The sequence below is a fragment of the Calonectris borealis genome, chromosome 9 (genome assembly GCF_964195595.1).
Source record: "Calonectris borealis chromosome 9, bCalBor7.hap1.2, whole genome shotgun sequence".
NCBI classification, from domain to species: domain Eukaryota; kingdom Metazoa; phylum Chordata; class Aves; order Procellariiformes; family Procellariidae; genus Calonectris; species Calonectris borealis.
The window spans coordinates 25,083,809-25,104,665 of NC_134320.1; the positions used below are offsets into that span (position 1 = coordinate 25,083,809).

Here is a 20,857-nt window from a genome sequence, read left to right on the forward strand (position 1 = left end):
GTGTTGAAAGATTCCTTCACGTACTACAGATATAATCGAGAAAAACGCAACGCACAGTCGCCTTTCAATGCCTCCTGCATCTCAAAGCCAGGAAACAACTTTGCCCCCAGTTACAGAAGAAAAATGCCTTGGTGATCTGGTCTGGGGAGCAGCCTGCAAAGTAGACGCTAATCTAAATGCATTAACTGCAATTGAAAGTTTTAAAAGTCTGTTTGGACTTTTATATTTAAATTGCTATACTAGTAAAAGACATATATACCAGGAAAACAACAGCTTCTGCTGTTATAGGTACAGAAGTAGCCATTTATTTTTCTACATGGAAATATAAAATTATTATAGAATTATGAAGTTATAAAAATATAAAAAATATTCTAGAAATATAAAGTCATTACATTGTAGTTCTAGAATGTTATGGGATTATGGGAGATTGTATCTGTTTAACAATACACTATAATTAAATTTGGATTAGTTTCCACTGCAGATCAAACTGAAACACCTATGTGCTCAACTTTCTATAGTTAGAATATAGGACGCTTATCTGGATAACCCGAATTTCAAGCCATTTATGGCTTGCTTATCACAAGTCAGACCGTGATGAAAGCAGCTGCATTCCCACAAAACAGAGGGAGAGCAATCCGCTGAGACGAGAAGTGGAATGAGAAGGGTGCGCTGTCCCCAGGCTACCTTGCAACGGGGATTATGCTGCTGGTGAATAGAGCTGAGTCGGTACGTGAATACCCTCCTCGCCCGCGAAAGATTTCAACAGAGATGCATTTTAGTGGGATTCCCCACGGAAGGCATCTCTCCTTTCCATGCTGTCCGTACGCAGCACGTGCCTCATCATGTACCCGAGGATGTACAGGATTGTGTCCCCATTTACCCACTTTTCACTGGGAATAGGCTGGCAGGAATAGCCTTATGGTCAGTCATAGGAAAGAATCATAGAATCATTTAGGTGGAAAAGACCTTTAAGACCGTAAGGAAGGTAGAGGATAAAATAGAACTCATGATAAATCAGGCTGCCAACCTCCCCCAGATCCTGTAAAAATTTGTGAACTAATCCTTTCCCCGGAAGATTGGGACAGAGATATTTGGAAGGACCTTGATCAAGAACTTAGTGATGAGAGTGAATTAGATGAATCAGAATTTAAGGTACCCCTATTATTAAAAGTGAGGTATGTGCTGGACCTCAAGGGGGCAACCGGAGAAATACCATAAAGACGGCTCCACGGGAACCCCTTCAACTGGCCAGTCTGCCCCAGAAATACGGGCGGAAGCCTGGTGAGAGCGAGACTGAGTATCTGTGGCTTCTCTCCTTAACTGGAAGAGATGGTATTTTGTTAGATCAAGGCAAAGCGGATGGCTTTCGGGGACCAGGAGTGTTCTTGACCAGCCGCTAACACTGAACCACACACTATTACGCCCGAGTAGCATATCGGGGGACACAGACCCTCGGGATAGAGGGGAGCTCACTGCTATACCAGTAAGATCATTAAGTGAACTTTTTACTGCTGTTACAAAAGCATACAGTCATACAAGCCAAAAGTCAATCTTATGTGTTTCCAGGATGTAAATTATTTTAGCCACCACGACATGAAGATATTTTTAGCTCTTCATGCTTCTGAGGTCTGTGCATTTGGACCGAGCTTTGTGCATCACAACTGCACCCTGAGCTTCCATCCAGCCCGAGAGGATGCACATCTCAAGTCCCGAACACGGGAAAAGAAGATGCGGCGCACAAATGCACAAGCTGCTGCCAGCACCGTGCCCTTTCCAAGGGCAGATCCTGCTGATGAAGTTACAGATTTTGAAGTCCTCTCTACCCCTGAATGGGGGCTCTGCTAATCAACAAGGAATTTGCCCCCAATTGATTTGATGGGCCACACTGGCAACAGTGTGATTTCCCTGCCCAAAACCTGTTTAAATACAGAGCTGGGTGATTGCTTGTTTGGAATTCAGGGTCATCACACCAGTGATGATAACACCATATCGTTACTGAAACATTTAGGAACAGCTATGATCCATCAGTTCCCTAAAAATAAACTGACAGCCGTGTTAAATACAGATAATTAGTGAACCTGCAATCATGTTTTTATAAAGGAAAAAAAAAAAAAGCAAGATGTTGCCAGACCAATTCCCTACTAATAAACAGCTTAGCTTTTTAAACCATTGAGAAAGGTAAACAACATGCAAAACTAAACCCCAAAAGAAAAAAAAAAGTTCTGATGGCAGCAGGACTGAGCGTTTGTAGTATCCTCTCCATTTTTATGATCTTTCCCCTCTTTTCTGGCCATATTGTGCAAGACAGAGTTGTGAGCGGGTGGGCTATTTTTCAAGTCCCAGTTTTTAAGCTCCCCACTTGCAACACCCCAGCATCACTTGCAGGTCAAGAGCAGGCTGCAGCCACAGCTCCACGTCTCCGAACGGAGGGGAGCCGGTGTTGCCAAAGGCCCCCGTGCTTACACTGCCAACCAGGTACACCCTGAAACCTGCACAGAACGAACACCCGAAGGTCATGAGCCTCCAAAGGGACTCAGAAATGTCTGTCCCTGTTTTAACCACGGGACAGGCACTTCATGCAATCCCAAGTCCTCTTTGCCTTTAAATCCTTTTTTCTCCAAAGAACCCACCTAGCAATTTCTGCAGTGACTACTCCCACAATCAATGCATTACCTGCTCTCCCATAGGTCTGCAATGACCCTCTGTAGACATATGCATGTATCTGGGCTCTGCTGCAGGACAACTGCTGCTTCAGATCTCAAAGTGCCTGCAGAAATACCGAAAGGCAGGCCTGCTTTTCTTTCTAATTCAATTTATTTTTTAAAGCATTGCATTCCTCGCAAGGTCATTATTTGCAACTTTTATCGCTTTTCACATGCCTTCCTTCTGTGCACGTGCGTGCAGCTGCTCTGAAACTACAAGATGAAACGTTCTTCTAATATTAAGTTTATTGCACATGCTTTATTTTTCCTGCTTGCACATTTTTAGTAAAATGAAAGGTATAAGGTTATTTAAAACCCAGCCTCTACTGCAGACCTGAGTTCCCTTCTTTGGGCTGGCCGAGCAAATGATGGTACAAACATTCGGAGAATCCCGAATGGAAAGAGAGGTGATGTGCCAAGGGTGTCCCAGGGACGCCATTCACATCGAGGACGCTTTGTCAAGAGCACGATGTGAGCTCTAAGCAGGCACAGGGTGGCAGAGCAAGGTTTACCTCTCACCTAGCTTCACGGAGCCAGTGGCCTTTCTTCTGGGTGACAAACAAACAGCCTTTCTCTCCCTTGACTGTAAAAACATGCACAAATTGGTAACTGTTCGAAACCAGTACTTTCTGATAGATAAGCAGAGAACAAATTTCCTCTTCACGGTGCCCAGGCACTGCTGGAGAAAGAAACCAGAACTGGACAGCACGGACCTCATCATTTGAGGATTTTTTTTTCTTTTTTTTTAGTTTTGGCAAAAACTCTTCACTTTGGCAAGTAAAGAGCAACATGAAGAGAGGCAGTGACCAAAGAGTTGTGAGCGTCACCCACCCCACAAACACAGAGACTTGATAGGGATGAAAATATCAATTCCCAGTCCAGCTGGGAGCTGATGTAAGAAACACGTTCTGGGTACACGCGAGAACAATCGCCTGCACGCAGCGACCCAAACCACCACAGTACCATCTGCGGATCTGGCCCAAATGACTTTCACAGAAGCATAACCACACCCTTTTTACCAGATGCCTAAGAAATACTACATCAAATTGGAATGAATGACACATGCGCATTTCCATTTTCCAGTCACCGCAATCCCCCCAGCCCACTGCAGAAAGGATGCAACCAGCAGACGCAGGGAAACACAAAAGATACTTGCATTTACTTAGAGGATTGTTTATGCTGATGGTTTTAAAGTCAGATTATAATTAAAAATAATTATAGCAATTCTTTATAAAAAATCATGACCAGAAAGAGGAACTCTTTGCAGCTTTATCTTAAAATTCAGGGTTTTGTCTCTTCTTTACCCAGGGAGCTCTGTGGGTTGTTGGTCCCCACACAATATTGTGAGGATTAAACAGCCAGTAATGGAGTGATAGAGAAACAGGGAAGGGAAGATTGGATCTTATGTAAAGAACCACACTGAGAAAACTTAAGTGGCTGTATTTAAAATTATCACAAGTGGATAATGTTTAACTCAAACATTTATTTGGAAATAAGTTAACAAAAATCTGGCTTACCACTCCCTTGCCCTGACTAGCTTGCCTAGTCTCCTCAGCTGCAGATCATTTAGTACCTCCAACGTGAAAACTCTCTTATTGTTTGCTATTTAACACGATATTTAAAATCAACAAAGATGTATGACAGTGCTTTCCCTTCTGTTATTTGTAACAGCACTGTGATTAGTCTCTTTTATACATTCCAAAGGATGTTTAAACCTCACACAAGTTATGAAGTGAAAATATCATATGGTCTTTCCCCACTAATTTACATGGTGGATTTTACACATTAATTTAGTGTGTTTCTAAATTAAATGATTTATATACTTAAGGGAAGGAAGGGAAACAGGCTTGGTTCCCAGCCATTCATAAGCTGGTCAAAAAAGTCAGAAATTATTTCTATATAAGTGAAGCATAAAATAAGACCCACTATTGCTATAAGTAGATAAATTTATGACAGATTCAACTCACGGCTTCCTTTAACTCACATAGTCTCCCCAAGTCTCGAGTTCGAAAATGTCTGTAATTTGACAACCAGTGTGAATCCACTCACAAATGTACTCACTATTAAGCATGACATAATTTGCTCTTGCAGCAGAAGTTTTTAAAATTCTCTCTCCTGTTTTACTAACACTAAAGTGGTTTTCAGGGTTTGAAAGTTTGATTGGAGGAGTTTTGAAACTCCTGTTGCTAGAAAAATATTTCTGCAATGAAGGAAGTCTGACATTAGTATTGACTCTAGGAAGAAAAACACAAGTTTAAAGTCTGGTCAAAAACAAAGCCTAAAATTCAACAGGAAAAAGCAGAATTTCTGTTCATTTTAATAGAAAACGTATTTCTGTTTCATTGTACCAAACTGAGCAGCAAAGAGGGAAAAGAGCAGTTCTTGATAGCTGTGAGATTTTAAATTGCAAAACCCCTAGTCTAGGGGTTTTTTATGCTTCACAAAAAAACCATAAATATGCTACAAGCTCTTTTGAGTGGTCTGCTAGAACCTGATGTTAAAACACCTTCATGAAACAGCTTTCAGCATGGATAAATGTGCTCCTGTGGAGCCAGCTGGGTCATTTTGACCTGTTAGTGCTCCTAGGCTTTTATTTTTGCTCCTCAGCTATTTGTTTCTGCCCTTTCCTGGCCCTTCCGATGGATTATGTGAGCATCCATTGTCTGCTCCGGTTCAAAGTCAGCCAGGTTAGCTCCAATCGCTGCTGAAGCTTACTTGAATTTCAGTAAGTCACAGGTGTCTGAGGCAAGCCTGCTACAACAAAATTAATTAATGGAATAGCTTCAGCAAACCGTACTGAAAGGAGCATGTCACATCTGATAAGAGATTGGTTAAAAGGCATGGTTAAGAGATTCCTCACCTAATTTAGTCCCTGCGAACCGACTCCACAATGAAAGAGGACCCTTGTTAGAGCAGTGAGTTTTCCACTACATTTCTTCTTTGCCCGGAATTAAGGACAAAGCAGCTTTAACCAGCACCTATTTCGGCAGGGCAATCCAATTAGCCATGCACAGAAACAGGCTTTCCAAGTTATCTGATTATTTACCTTCTCCTGAAAATCGATGGCATTAAAAAACCAAAGGTTTTTGTACTGGATTCACTGTCTTTCAGTCGTCACCTTCCTGCAGACCTCCCCGGTGATTCATCACGTTGTGGAGAGGAATTTTCTGCCCTGTAGCTGGCACCTTGCCCTAGAATTCAGATGTTTTCCAGGTAGCTACAATGACTCCTGGCTGTGTCTAGGCTGGGTTTCCCTTCTCTCACCCCGGGTTTATCTGTTGTTACCCTGAGAACACCAAAGGACAGGGACCACGGCACTGTGAAATGCTGAACAGCAGAGTCATCCACGGGACCACCTCTGTGTTAGGTAGTAAATGTTTATGTCCAGGTCTGAAGGGAGATGCATTTCCTGATGACTATTTTCAAGGAGGGAAGAGGGCAGAGGAACCTCTGAGGTATGGCTTTTTGGGGGAGAAGTGTGAAGGAAAGGCGGAGCTGCTTCCAGCACGTGTTCCCAGGGCAAGGGGACAGTCTCGGCAGCAGCAATCGCTTTTGGGGAGAACACATCTATAAGCACTGAAAGGGACAATCCACCTGATGAAGTCTTAAAAGACCTGGATTTAATTTCCTGATCTGTCACTGGCCTTATTGGAGAATAAATACATGAATAAATTGCTGTGAGATGTCAGGCAACCCTGTTAGTGAGGGCCATAGATGATTTGAAAGAACGACATTGATTTGCCAAAGATCCTGGTAATTTGAATTCGTTGTCGGGATGGGGGAGGAATATATCAGGGAAAAAAATGCTCTAAGACTTTTTTTTTTTTTTTTTAAATATTGCTTTCATGTGAAGACTGGCACAATGCAACCACTGAAAGTGGTGACTTGTTCCTCACCAACGACTGGATCCCGCAATCACAGTTCATTTCTCAGGTGTCCCTCAAGAGCAGAAAATCTCCTGGACAGAGTGATTTGAAAGGACAAAAATGGCCAATATCTGTACTGCTGATTTCTGCTTACTTTCAATGCCTGACATGCCAATCTCTCCCGAGATATTTAACAGTGCTTTAGCTCAATAAACAGACAAGAGCCTCTCATCCACAACTCTATATGCAAACCATATGTTGCAGTTCAAAACTCTGAAGATTATAATTAGAACTGTCCATTCAATTTAAACAAGGTCAAGAATGAAAACTATTTCAAATTCAATAAACAGGCCATTTGAAAGTGTAGATGCTGTGGAGGACAAGCTTAACAACTTAATTGACAGGTAAAGCTTCATTTCTAATCCTCATTTTGATATCGTCTGTAGCCTCAGGAGTCAAAACACATCACTGCTCAGTCCTCAAAATATGCAGAGAAAATGAAAATGTCAGTTGAGTGAAAAAAAGGAGAAGCATCTGTTTGATAGCTGTGTAAGCCTGTGATACGTAAACTGCTTTAGAGTCAAGCAGCCCTAATTAGAGTTTCAAGGCATTCTTCATTAAATATACAGAGACACATATATATATGAGTTTTAAGCAATTATTGGGGCCAGATAATTTGCAAGAAAATCAGGGTATAGAATTACAGTAGGGAACATGATAATTTCACGGACCAACCTCAGACAACGCCGTGACTTTTTCACACAGCCGTGAAGAAATACTTTTCCCTCTCTTTTCGCAAAGCAGATCTGTACATTCTTCTCCACTCTCAGTCTTTAAAACAAAAAAGAACGATCCATTTCTGAATCTCGGAGTACTACACAGCATCTCAGCAAAGTAAAGCCAGAAAGGAAGACTGATAGGGTTACCAGCCTCCACAGTGGGGTTACACTAATAGATATTTTGGCAACTGTACACCCTTGACGTCTCCAATTCACATCAATATGAAACCCACACAGATGGACATAGACTCTCAGTTGAAAACTGGTGCCAGGATAAGTGAACGACCACATGAAATAACACGGGAGTACAAGCTGAAGAATGACAATCCAGACAAAGGCGTAACTTATGATCTTTAGAAGTGTTTATATACTGAAGAAAACAGCCTCATTAATTTTACTGTTTCCTGCAGAAAAGGACCGACTGTAAACAGTGAAGTTGGAAGACGACAATTTGCCTGGGCACCGCAGCAGTGTGGGCCGAAACACGATAATTAAAGTTTTATGTAATTTCTGCTCAGGAAAGAGGCTTTGAGATCACTAGCATCAGCAGCTTCACCGCAACGCTCCGACGTTTTTCTGACGTGGGGCAGAATAGCAGAAGGAAAATTTGTTACAGGACTATCAATTTTTAAGTACGGTTCCTCAGCACAATTCAGTTAGGCCATGCTGGGAGGCGGGGGGTGGCAAAGGAGGAAAGGATCTCAACGAGGAGATGTACTTAATAAGCGACAGCATGATACAGCCCAAGCTCCTCGTGCAGATTCAAATCTGAGATGTACTAAGGAGGTTTGTGTGTCGGGCCATCAGCATCTTCTCTCGGCAGGAGATGACAGTTTGAAAAAGCAGTTATGGATAAAAAGAGAGAAATGACTGATCTGATGAGAACATCTGGGTTTTGTAGCAGCAATATTAATGCCCACTTGCTGAGCTCAGTAGTGTCTTTACTACAGTAGGATGCATAGAGAAACGTCTTTTCCACACACAGAAGGTAAAATATGCAAAAGAAAACGATCTTGCAAATATCTTCATAATCCAATGCTTCCGGTTTACAGTACATATACTCTGCTGGTCGGAAACATGAATGCTATTTGTGACAAATGTCCTACTTGGGTTGGTAAAAAGCTTTAAGACATCACACGGATAGACTCGTCACGCAAACTGACTGAAACAGAAGCCCATCTTGGTAATAACTGGTTTGGGAGAAGCAATCGCCGGTCAGAACCGTATCGTTCAACACGTGAAACGTGCAATGCCGGCACTGCGCTTGTGCAGGACTAGGAAAACGGGGAGGGAAAACACACCATTCAGCCGCCAAGCTCCGTATCTCTGCCAATCTCCCCTAGGCGAGCCCACAGCACAATCCACTCCATTTCTGTAAAACCTGGCTCACTGACATTGCTCTACAGCCATCAGTTCACATGGCACCTCCTCAAGAAGCCGCCACAAGCATCGATCCCCCACTGGAGCTATCGCAACTCCAGGCCGACCTGCAACATAAACTGCCAGCGAGCAGAGGACAGCATGTTACACAGATTTTCTTGCTCTGCTTCCTTACGACATATTAGTCGTGACTCTGCAGAGTTTCATCCACAAGCAGAGAGAAGTGGCATTAACACGTTCCAAACCCGTCCGTACCAACTTCCAGAGCTGGATCCTAATGAACAATGTCACCAAGCACAGAACATTCCTTTTTTTTTCCTCTTACTGAGATTAAAAATGACATCAAATTAATCACTTGATTGCTCCATTTTTATTAGTTGTTTTTGAACTCCTTGGCTGACATTGAATCTCTTTTGGGATAATAACTGTTAACACGGTACTCAGGTGGGTCTTTCAAAGATCTGGTATGCAACAACGGCAGGCTTATTTCAAGTTGGTCTTCTAATAAATCCCAGCTAAAGCCCTCAGGTACTCATGTAATTGAAGTCTGAGTAATCCAATATGATGTTGATCAAACCACTGATCTTTTAATAACGAACCGTAGCCCTCCCAGCAGTTGCTATCTTGCTGACAGTCATGTCTGGATCGCTTCCTCTGGGCCAATGCTTTGAACAGAGAAGCTGACAGTTTTCTGTTTGGTTTAGATTTTATCACAAATTGTTTTAAAGCTTTTTAAGGATATATCAGATGGCTCATAAAATCCACGGGCATTTCAATAAAAAAATGGGATTTCTATTAGTTGCCTCAGTCAAGACTGGTATTAAATGCTCCTAAGGAGGAACATAAACACCACTCAGGAGTTGTAGTTCTTCCTATCTCTGTATCTGCCGTTAGTCCTTGTTTACGTAGCCTGTAGGCAAAGCTACAGAAAAAAGCAGTAGTTACCTTGCACAATACTCTCCACTGAAAGGCAAATGTGCACATTTTTCCTCTCATAATTTCTATTTAAAGTATGAATTGAAGGGTTCTAAGCCTTGCCTCTCTACACAAGAGTAATTGAGTTGCAATTTACATTTTCGATGTGCTCAAAATGAACACCAAGATGACTCATGTGCTGTTTATAAGATGCTTGTATTTGCTGGTAAATACATTGCTACAAACAAGCTATAATTTAAGTATTCAAAAGTCTTGCTTCTGCATAAAATTACTACTAACCGTAATTTTGGAGACCATGACCAGAGCTTCAATTTCAGGCTTGCAAAGCTCTTCCTACACAATGATTCTTAAAAGTACGAGTGTATTTTCTTCCCTGACAACGGCAATCATTGTATCTCTGTAATTGCGGAAAAGATTACCTAGCTTTTAATTCACATTAGTCAGCTGCAACAATACCATGCTTCTTTCCTTTCCCTTAAAATAAACTAATTATTGTCAATCAGCCCAGTGGAACGTTAACATTCTCCATAACCTGCCTTTCAGAGGTAGTCATAAATGCTAGAAGATAGCTAATATAAACTAATCAGAGCCCTAGAAATATTTCAAAACATATTTGTACTGCAGTCTATCATTTTTGTCATATTACTTCTAAATATTATATTTTGTCTGGACAATAATAGTCCTTTCATATAGTTATACAGTGCTTTTCATCTAACTGTTCAAAGCTCTTGCATTAATTAAACCACATTAAATCCCTGACTGGTGTAGCAAATACTATAACATTTCCAAACCTTAAACGTTTTCATTGTCAAAAGCTGATCAATAAAGCTTTATGCATCAAGTTGTTTGGACAAAGAAAACTTTTCAGGCCAGTATGTTTGCTCATGCCCAACTTTCTGCACAAATTCACAATTGCAAGAGCTGGAGACACATGCAGAGAAACCGTGAAGGGGTTGACTGTCATTCCCCCTGCACTTTACACAACCACTCCTTTCCAAAGAAAATAGCAAGTGATGGTTCCCACTTAGTATTTCCTTCCAGCTGGTAAAGCCCAGCTTTTCAGATCCCGGGCGAAGACATGGAACCTGGCAGCCTTGGGGAAGCAGCCCATGTGCCACGTCTATAATCAGCTGTGACGCACGGTGAGCCTTCAAGTGCCATATGGACTAGACCAGCAGACGCCATAGAGATGGGACTCTTCGTTTGTTGTTACCTGGGAGGCCTGTGACAGTCTGTGCCAGATCAATAATTCATCCGATAACTAAAATGCCGAACGGGGTGCCAGTTTTCTGTGGTTTATGAAGAATACCACGCTTTTTAAAAAACACGCAGTTTTGGAACACAGCAAAAGATGTGCTGCTGTATGACATGCCGATACGCCGTGCTACACCCAACCCTGTGTAATCCTTACGTACCCTGAAAATTAAACTGCCAGTTGCATGGTTTGTTTATGCAAAAGGCTGCTATTAAAATGCTGCAGCTGAATTAAACTTTCAAAGAGAAAAATCTATACAACAACAAAAAAAAACCACTCCATGAGAAAAAGAGATTTTTTTCCTCTAGGGAAAAAGGAGATTTACTAAGATTATCTTGAAATAATCATTGAATTCTTGAAATATAAGCGGTCCCAGTCTGTCCAGAGAGCCAAGGCTGCAAATGCAGGTAGGACTCCTTCAGCTCTGGCTTTCGAGCCTCAGATTAGGATATTGCTCTTGACACCTCGTTTCTACCCAACTGGTCTGCATAAAACTTCTGCTTAAAACGTGACTGAAAACTGACTGTGCCTGTCCTCAGCTCCAATCAATACAAACATGCATCCAGGATAAACGAGCTCACTCTTCAATGGCAATATTCACTTCGGAGGAAGCTGTCACAACTGTTAGTTCATCTACCCTGAGGGGTATCAGATGTGAGAAATTATGGGGTTTAGCTCACAGCCGTCTTTGTTCAGTGTGTCAGAGAGGAGCGGGGAGACTTTAGCAATAGTCAAGCGTGAATCAGGAAAAATTTAAACAAGTGCAATTAAAATTCAAAAATAAATCAATTATCAGAGCATCAGATGCTCTTCTCGGCTAAGCCACATAAGTGCTCAAAAAAATAGGCTGGAAGTGTCTGTTCTGGTCCGAGTGATGTGTCTACCCTTCCCCGACCGAAGAGAAACAGGTCAGACCCAAAATGACTCTGATTTTGCTGACTTTAGTATATGACACATTTTAGTAAGATTGAAAGGGTTCGCGTAGCCCCAGCGTGTAATTGAGTGGATTAGGCTTGGGAGGGCACACAAAATCAGAGGGGACTGACCAAACCAACCCACGGCATTCGCTACGTGCTGACAGCCGCTGCGAGCCTGAAACGAGCCCACTGAAATTCAGCTCAGGTTCCTGCCTTGGGCTTGCCATTCATCAGGATTCAGGTAATTCATTTAAAAAGTCCGATAACCTACAGTTAATGTTACCTTTACTATGAATCTGTTGTAATTTTTACTACTTATTTCGAGCACGTTTTTTGCTGTAGTACTACCACGAAGGGACAGATGCAGAAAGATGACACTATTTGCTCGGGAGAGTGCAACAGCCACCAGCAGCTATTGATCCCAGCTGGCTCCGAATGCGGCACAGGAGTGCACAAGAAAGGTCAGACAAACGACCTCCAGCCTTCATTTCTTCTCAAGAGCCAGGGACAAATGCTTAAAAATGAGAATCGGGAATTTCCAAAAGAATTACTCAGGAGTAGAAACAAAATTAGATTCCCAATAAGGTTTGCAAATACAGCTACGAATGTCTTACCGTGGTTTCTGCCCGGATCTTCTCTGCACAAACACCACGCAGTTCTCCTGCCTAAATTCAATAGTCTCCAGAAAACCAGAAGTCTGACTGCATAATGCTAAATAGTGTTTAAAATGCACAATTAATCCTTAATCTTAGTTAATATATTTCCCTTTATAAGAGGAGTAAGGGAACCCTAATCTTAATTAATATATTTCCCTTTATAAGAGGAGTGAGGGAACCCTTGATTTTTATCAACTGGGATCTGAAATCAAAAGCAGTAATTATGTTTTTTATTTGTGACGAAAGATACTGATTTGACAGTTAGGAGCAGCCATAAATAAACAATATTTAAATGTAAAAACAGCTATTGCTTCTTGTTAAATTCACTTCAAATGATCAGACATCTACCAGTATTCTGGATGTACAAACTAATGGAGAAAAAAATGTTTGTTCTTCAGCCTCTGACAGAGTGCTTCACAGCTTTTTTATATTTTGAAATTTAAATACTTGGAGTTTTCTGACTCGGCTATAACAACCCATGTTGGAGTCCCAGGGTACCTGAGAACACCTAACGATAGGGTCAGAAATACCAGAAATTAGGTTTTGTCTTCTTTTCTCTCACAATTCTTTTTCTTTTGCCTATTCTTTTCCTCTTCCTTTCTGAGTTACTCTATAAAACCAATACATTAAAATATCTTAGTTATCGAGATTGTTCACCCAGCGTTTGTTAAGGTTACAAGATGGAGTTGTCCGTTTCCCTAATTCTCTGAAGTGGACATTAAGTGGGCACAGTAACTCAGTTACAAATAATTAGATAATTGTGATACAATTCCTGCAACTGGTTTTATTTCCGTATCTCAAAAAAAGGTCTTGAAATAGAGAAAGACAAATAAGGCTGGGTGGCTTCACCTCATCCAGGAGCGCCTTCGCTCGATTGCAGTTCATGCAGAGTGGTACTTGTTGCATGCGTGATCAGAATTGGTATATTTTTCTTTTTGGAAAATATAATTTATTTTCCTTATTCTCCTTCTGTTGAAGTGTTCCTGAAAATAAACTAACTCTGTGTCATGGTAAGCCATAGTGTTATGAGTCAGATGCAACTTTCTGAGATAAGACAATGCAAAAGCATCCTGAATTCCTCCAATGGACTAATTTATCTTCTTCTATTAAAAAAATAAATTTGTTTAAAAAAAATTTAAAAAACTTCCTTGGCATTTCCCTAGAGGTGCACGGTAGTAAGTCCCACAGTTTTTTCATGGGACATAGCAGAAGCCTGGTGCATTGATTTGTTGGGCAAGGAAAACAGTCCAAATGCAGAACTAGCGTGTGTCTCTGGCAAAACCCACAGAATTTGACAAGAATAAGTTACGCCTGACACCTCAAACCTTGCAGACTGAATAAATGCTGAGGTCATTTTAATAAACACTTTCTTTTTCTTAGACAAATCCTTCAGTATTCCTTTTAGCCTAGCTCTTAACTCTTCTGTGGCAACGGTGTTCGGAGAGTTCCCATCCGACCTGGGACCAGGCTAAATCAGTGACACCGGTGACTATTACATTACTGGGGTAAACAGCGGTGGCCTTGCAAAGTCACACACCGGCTCTGGAGGCAGCCGCTCCGTAAGTCCCTCCGGCAAAGGTCAGGAAACCTGCCAGGACACCGAGGTTTGACTGAAAGCCCCGGGGACGGGGTTGCGGTGATTGCAATGTTACTCTAATCAGGAAAATAAAAGCTTCTTTTCATCAACAGACTTCATTTGTCTTTAACTTGCTTCAGTTGCCTTGACAGATGAGAGCACAATAATATAAGTAAGAAATGACAGTTTACCAAAGAAGGTTAACATAAGGTCACGACCTTTTTTTATTTGACTTCTGGAGCTTATTCATGGGTGAAAACATACTTTTGTAGCTGTAGCCTCAGCATCCCTTACAGATCTGGACTTGTGCCAAAAATTGAGTTTTAAAATGGTATTTATGCTTGGAAAATATCATTTTTGCTTTCTGTGATGTTTGAGTAGAATTGGTTTGCATTAGTATACAACATAAAATGAGAACATCTGTACATCTCGCAGAGCATCACACAAGAAGTCAGTGGTACCTCTGCTTAAGGAGCAAGGAGGTATTGCCCAAGGGCGAAGCTGACTTGCACACACAGACACACGCCTTTCCCCTCCCTTACTCGCACCAAGATACAGCTTTCTGAGCAAATCCATCCACGGCACGAACCAGACTGCCCCAGAAACACTGAACGCTGGTACAGATGCATAGGGCACAGAATCAGGCCAACAGTCATATAGTAATAAATGTCAAATATTAATTTGTTGTATTATTTGTGCCGTGATTTAAATCCAAATCCCTTCTCACCATTAATTTCCATCAGACACATGAAGACCGAGAGGTAAACGTGAGCTTTGTGTCAAAATCTGTAATGCCTACGCAACTATCTGCCAGAAAATATTTCTCTGTCAGATAAGAAAACTGAAGTTCTGTCCATGAACACCGGAGAGCAAAATCTGCAGTACAACATGTAGTAGATAAGTAGTTCCTAAAGGCTAATCAGTTCACCGCTCTGGCTGGCATTTCTATATAAATGCACGTGCCTTCACCTTACTACAACTTGCCTCTTGATGTAAGTATCCCTTAATGAAGGGAAGTAAGACTTCAATACCACATAACTCTGAATGATATATCCTGCCATAAAAGCTCCCAGTTAGTTAGAAAAGATCATAGAATCATGGAATCATTAAGGTTGGAAAAGACCTCTGAGATCATCGAGTCCAACCATTAACCCAACACCACCATGCCCACTACACCATGTCCCTAAGCGCCTCATCTACACGTCTTTTAAATACTTCCAGGGATGGTGACTCCACCACTTCCCTGGGCAGCCTGTTCCAAGGCCTGACCACTCTTTCAGTAAAGAAATTTCTCCTAATGTTCAATCTAAACCTCCCTTGGCGCAACTTGAGGCCATTTCCTCTCGTCCTATCTCTGGTTACTTGGGAGAAGAGACCAACCCCCACCTCACTACCACCTCCTTTCAGGTAGTTGTAGAGCGCGATGAGGTCTCCCCTCAGCCTCCTCTTCTCCAGGCTAAACAACCCCAGTTCCCTCAGCCGCTCCCCATCAGACTTGTGCTCCAGGCCCTTCACCAGCTTCGTTCCCTCCTCTGGACACGCTCCAGCACCTCCATGTCCTTCTTGTCGTGAGGGGCCCAAAACTGAACACAGGATTCGAGAACCTTACAGGCCTGGGAAGGAGTATGGAGCCCGCAGTGTGGGGTGTCCCAGGCTGTGCTGCTTGATCCCCTTCCCCACGTGGCTCTAACCAGCCGCAGAACCACCCAAGAAAGGGAAGGTTTAGTCAATGCTGATAGCAATGATGTGTTTTAAGATGCTCTCGCCTATTTTATGCTGTCGTCTTGCTCATATTCATGGAGCCTTGTGTCTTGCACACACCTTTGACACTCTAGACGATAGAGATGCTGAGCACCCTCAGCTCATTCCAGCTGTGAAATTAGGCCTTTGGGTCTCCTAAAATTGCTCATAAAACCCCCCAGTTATTATTGATCAAATCAGCAGTACACTCCACTATGTTGTTAGATTAGTGAATTTTTATCCACTTTCCCTTCCTTAGCATTAAACAGCTACAAATGGTTAAAACTTTTTTTTTTGAAAATACAGTTATTTCCTGACATCCTTCCTTTTTGTCAGAAGGATGCTTTATTTTGTTTCTGAAAAACAAGATCAATCTTTGCAGTAATAATGACTTACTGAATAAAATCTGTACTACTTCCATGGTGCTTTTCTAATGATACACCTTATTTATACCTCGGCTTATTAAAAAACCTGTACACCAATTGATCGTTTCAGTCACCAGTGAAATAAAACCAACCACGAGACAGATAACGGGAGCAGAACAATAGTACGCATCTATTTAACGCTCGAGTTTAGACTAAGGGGTAACATAAAGCACAGTGATGCTATAAAGAAAGAACGTAACTACCCAGAACAACTATAAGCCTTATTCCTCCAAAACCGCTGGCTAACCTCAATGAGAAGCTGTTTTACTTCCATCTGCAAAATGACCCCTTTGAGCAACGCAGAGGCATCAATAAAACACCAGTTCAGTGCCAGGTCCTGAAAGACCAGCACCTTCCAGCAGCACACACAGTTTTGTTCGGAAGCTCTCTTTTCCCATCCGTAGTAATCAACCCCGAAGTTACTTATATTGTAACAGCTGATGTCTAGAATTTGGCTGAAGAAGCCATCTTGCAAGTCAGTATAGCTATATGCTCGTCATTATTATCATCTCCACAAAAGTTCAGGTGTAATTAGTGTCACCGCTACGTTCTCTTTTTTCTGTGCTTTGAGTGTTTCCAGTTTATTGTACGTTTCCATTTTTGTCTGAAGATTTCAAAAAGCGGCTTCAAAATGGCTAATAATATAGCCTCCTATAATTCCTGGTTAGATAATATGTAGTACAAGAATCAAATATCTTAAGCTCTTTTGAGTTTTTAAAGAATGTCAAAATACTAGAATTTAAAGTGTATTTTAAGAATAGCAGAATTGTGCAGAAGGTACACTAAATTTAACTAACTTATTAACACAAAACTATTTTAATAGAAACAGGACTCTTGCACGCTAAGCTATTTAGGATTACAATCAGGAGGACCCCTGCTTTCAAAAAACTTAAGTTTTCGAAAAACTTTTACGCAGATCTGAAAGCAGTAAGTAGTCATCAACATACAGACCTATACACTGGTTCAAGGGCATATCACCAACTAGTCCCCAAAAGAGGAAAGAGAAGACGGAGGTGAAGGCGCAGGAATCTGTGAATCATGCATAGTATTTCTGCCTTCAGCTCTCAAAAGGCCAAAATGAAAGCATGGAGGACCATAATGAAAAACTTCAATCAAAACAAAATAACCATCTGCAGCTTATTTACACTGTCAAATTGGATATCAAATGATAGCTTGCTGTGGAAAATAATTCTACCATCTTCTAGTGAAAAAAGGAGTGCAGCCAAATAAATTATAAAGTTAGGATAAAGAATATGACCACAGCTAAGAAATACATTGCTCTCTACAAACCTAAACAAAGGAGTTGAAGGACAATGGTAAAATGAAATCCTGGAAGAAAGGGATTTGTGAGCTACTATGCAACAGAAGCCAGAGAAGATGGTTTCTTGTGAAAAGATGATAATACAGTTCATGAAAACCTACCTAGCACCTTTCATCTTGAGATAATAAAAAAAAGTCAACAATATACTTACTGCAATGAAATGCAATCGAGGGTGCAATCCAGGCACACAGCGAGTGCACACAAGATCATAGGGCAGCGAACATTCATTACTTGTGTTAGAGGAGAGGTCAAGAAGAAGGAACCGCTCTGGCCTGCGATGCAGTACACCTTGGCTACTTTACACCTGATCTCCCCTACCTTTTGCACCTGATGATGCAAAAAATGCCGTGACTGTGGGTCAGCAGATCAGGTGGGCTTGTTTACACCCACTCTATGTTTACCAGTGCATCTTTAAGAAGTCTAACCATAATTCATTATCTGTTCTAAAATAAGCTTATGTGATGTTTTGCTTCTACAGAAAGTCAAGCTTTTGCATAAGAACAAATTTTACCCCATAATGCACTAACTAGACTTATATTTCCCTTAGGAAGAAGACAAATGGGTTTACGTAGCATGTGGTTTTAAATCCTTTTTTATTCGGTTAATCTCTAGCTGTGGAATTGTGATTGAAATGGAAAAATGTATCTGTATTTTCTGATAAGTACCATTTTGTTTTAGAGACAGATGAAATGTTATCAAACATATACGCTTTCTTCAGGTTTTTAAATTGATGATGGAAATTCCATAATCAGAACATGGCACAGCCAATCCAGGTTAAGTGATAACGTTTTTTCAGGAAAAGAAAACAAAACCCCAACCCTTTGAAGTGTTCTTACAGTTACGTCTTCATAATCCAGACATGAGAAGATCTGCACTCTTGACAACTCTGAGTATACGCTCTTCAGCTGGCTCCAGATAAAAGCTAACATTTCCTTTTCCTTTCCAATGTCTTCTCTGATTTCTTAACAGCAGTGAGACACAGTATAAAACATTACCTCCACATGATTTTCCATCTTCCTCCAGTTTCTGGCCAGCTGGACATTTGCAGTGGTAGCTGCCGATGGTATTACAGCACTGGTCACGACAGCCACCGTTCTCAGTGGTGCACTCATTTACGTCTGTCGGAAGAAGTACACAGCAGTCAGTAAAGAGTGGGCATTGACCACATCACCCGGTTATTTGAGGACAATCGCGTATGATTCTGACCTGACAAAGTGAGAAAGTTACTGAGACGTACAGCGAAGGACCCTGAAGGCAACCACAGGAGCAGTGACTCCCAGCCATGTTGCTGTGCCCCCCAACCCAACCAAGGGGTGCAACGGTGGGGTTTTTCCTCTCCCACGTCTGCGCAAGGTAAGCTGCAGAGCCCACCCAGCTCCACCTATACCCAGCAGGTATAGCCAACTCGCCAGCTTCCCACTTCCATGCAACAAGATCAGGACCAATCTTTATACTGTCATTTCCACCAGCTCATTTGTGCATTAGGTTGCTTCTAGAAGTCATGGCAGAGATGAAAAACCTCTGGAAGATGTAAATCAATTAAGGTCCTTCTTTCCTTCGGATATGTGTGCACTAATACCTACACACCTTACGTATTCACCTGATCAAGCTTGTGCTTGCCTGCGTGATTTCGAATAGGAAAAATTAGATCTTTACACACAAATGAAGAACATTAAAGAACCACATAAATAAGTAAGCAAATAGATTAGCCAATGGCAGAGAAAAATCAATAGTGAAGACATTTTCTTTTTAACCCGTATACTTGTATATCCTGCCTAAGAATGTCTGAAGAAATGCGATAGAAATCATCAGGCCAGTAATGCTGCTCTGCTGAACAGGATCAGAGACAACAGATGGCATGGAAGTATTTCCAAACTAGAAAATTTGTCAAATGGGATAGTAAATATATCAAAGCCGGCAGGTATTTACTGCACTGATCTCATGTATTCTGGAACGCATACTTGTGCAACGCTTTCTTGCTGCGCCCTCTCTGAAGTGTTAATGTCGCAAGACACGTAATTCATCAGTGCAGGGGTACGCAGGGACAGCAACCAACCTGCGTAAGAATAAGAGGCTGTAGTGTCTTTTTCTCGATTTTTTGACAAATGTCTTGAACGGGCTTGGTGGCAGAGCAGGCCTCCTCGGCATGTGGGCGAGGGTAAAGCCAGGGCTAAGGGGACGTTCTCAAAGCCTGGCATGAGGACGCAGGTGACCACATCCGCAAGGCCTTTGGCACTGGTAGCGATCGCACATTAGGTTCAGGCTAGAGAGTCAAGGAAAGCAGGAGGAGGAAGATTAAGGAAGATAAGGAGCATCATGACTGTAAAAATCGCAGGCAGTTACTTCATATTAGCGGCACTCAGCATCTCCAATGGAGAAATATGGCTTTTTAAAAAACTTCTTGGACTCTGGTCAAAAGAAATACGAAATGCTGTAAAGTCAAATCAAAAAAAGAAAGAATTACACATTCATGCACGAGGGATGAGAGCCTTTCAACTGCAATCCTTAGCTCCTGAAGTCTAAGATTTACCAAGGTTTGTTAGTTTTTCAATGAGCTTGACCTTACCTTTACTAGCTCATTTCTGATCCTGGCTAAAAACCAGAGGTTAAAAGAAATTTTTGGGGAGGTTTCAGACTATTAAAAAGCTAAAAGAAAAGTGTATCATGAAACGCCAACATTTACTGAAGTGCAGCTGAAGAGGCACAAACTCACTAAAACCATCCCATTTCTCTATGGCCCTAAATTCAGTGTAACGACCGACACAACAAAACTTTCTTTGTCCTCAGTGATACTGGAAAATACTGGCAAGCTATATTAAAAAAAAAAAAAAAAAACAGTTACCTCAGAGCTACACAACAAACCAAATCCTAATTCGCGTGAAGTCAAGGCTTTTCTCCTGATTTCATGGGAACACAATTTAGACAGAAACTTTTCCGAAGAAAAACACTCCCCCCTCCGCTCCAAAATGCAAAAACAAATCATACCAAAATAAGACATTCGTCTGTTCACTTCTCTTCAGCAGGAGACTGAGAGAACATATGACAAGCGACAGATTTTAGACATATTCCTCAAAGCGCTGGAAGAAAGCACGCTAGCGCTGAGCGTCGTGCAGAAGAGCGACAAAACAGGCATGTTCCAAATGGTTTACTCCTTCTAACTAGCAGACATCTTGATGTGCCTTGTGGTAATAAACAGTAATGAGCCACATAATAACCCTGCTCCACAGCTTCGACTTCTATTTATGCTAACAGTATTGAAAACTAATAAAATCTCTTGCTCTTTTTATTTTTTAAATAAAATAAT

At 41.5% G+C, this 20,857-nt stretch overlaps 1 protein-coding gene across 1 annotated transcript in view; it reads right to left on the bottom strand.

Annotated features, from left to right (window-relative positions):
• The window catches only part of LOC142085620 (uncharacterized), a 198,335-nt gene that overhangs the window by 70,084 nt on the left and 107,394 nt on the right, over positions 1 to 20,857 (bottom strand). Inside the window, exon 5 of the mRNA XM_075157683.1 lies at positions 18,549 to 18,671. Within this exon, the coding sequence (XP_075013784.1) occupies positions 18,549 to 18,671 (123 nt within the window). The remainder of the gene's footprint in view (positions 1 to 18,548; positions 18,672 to 20,857) is intronic.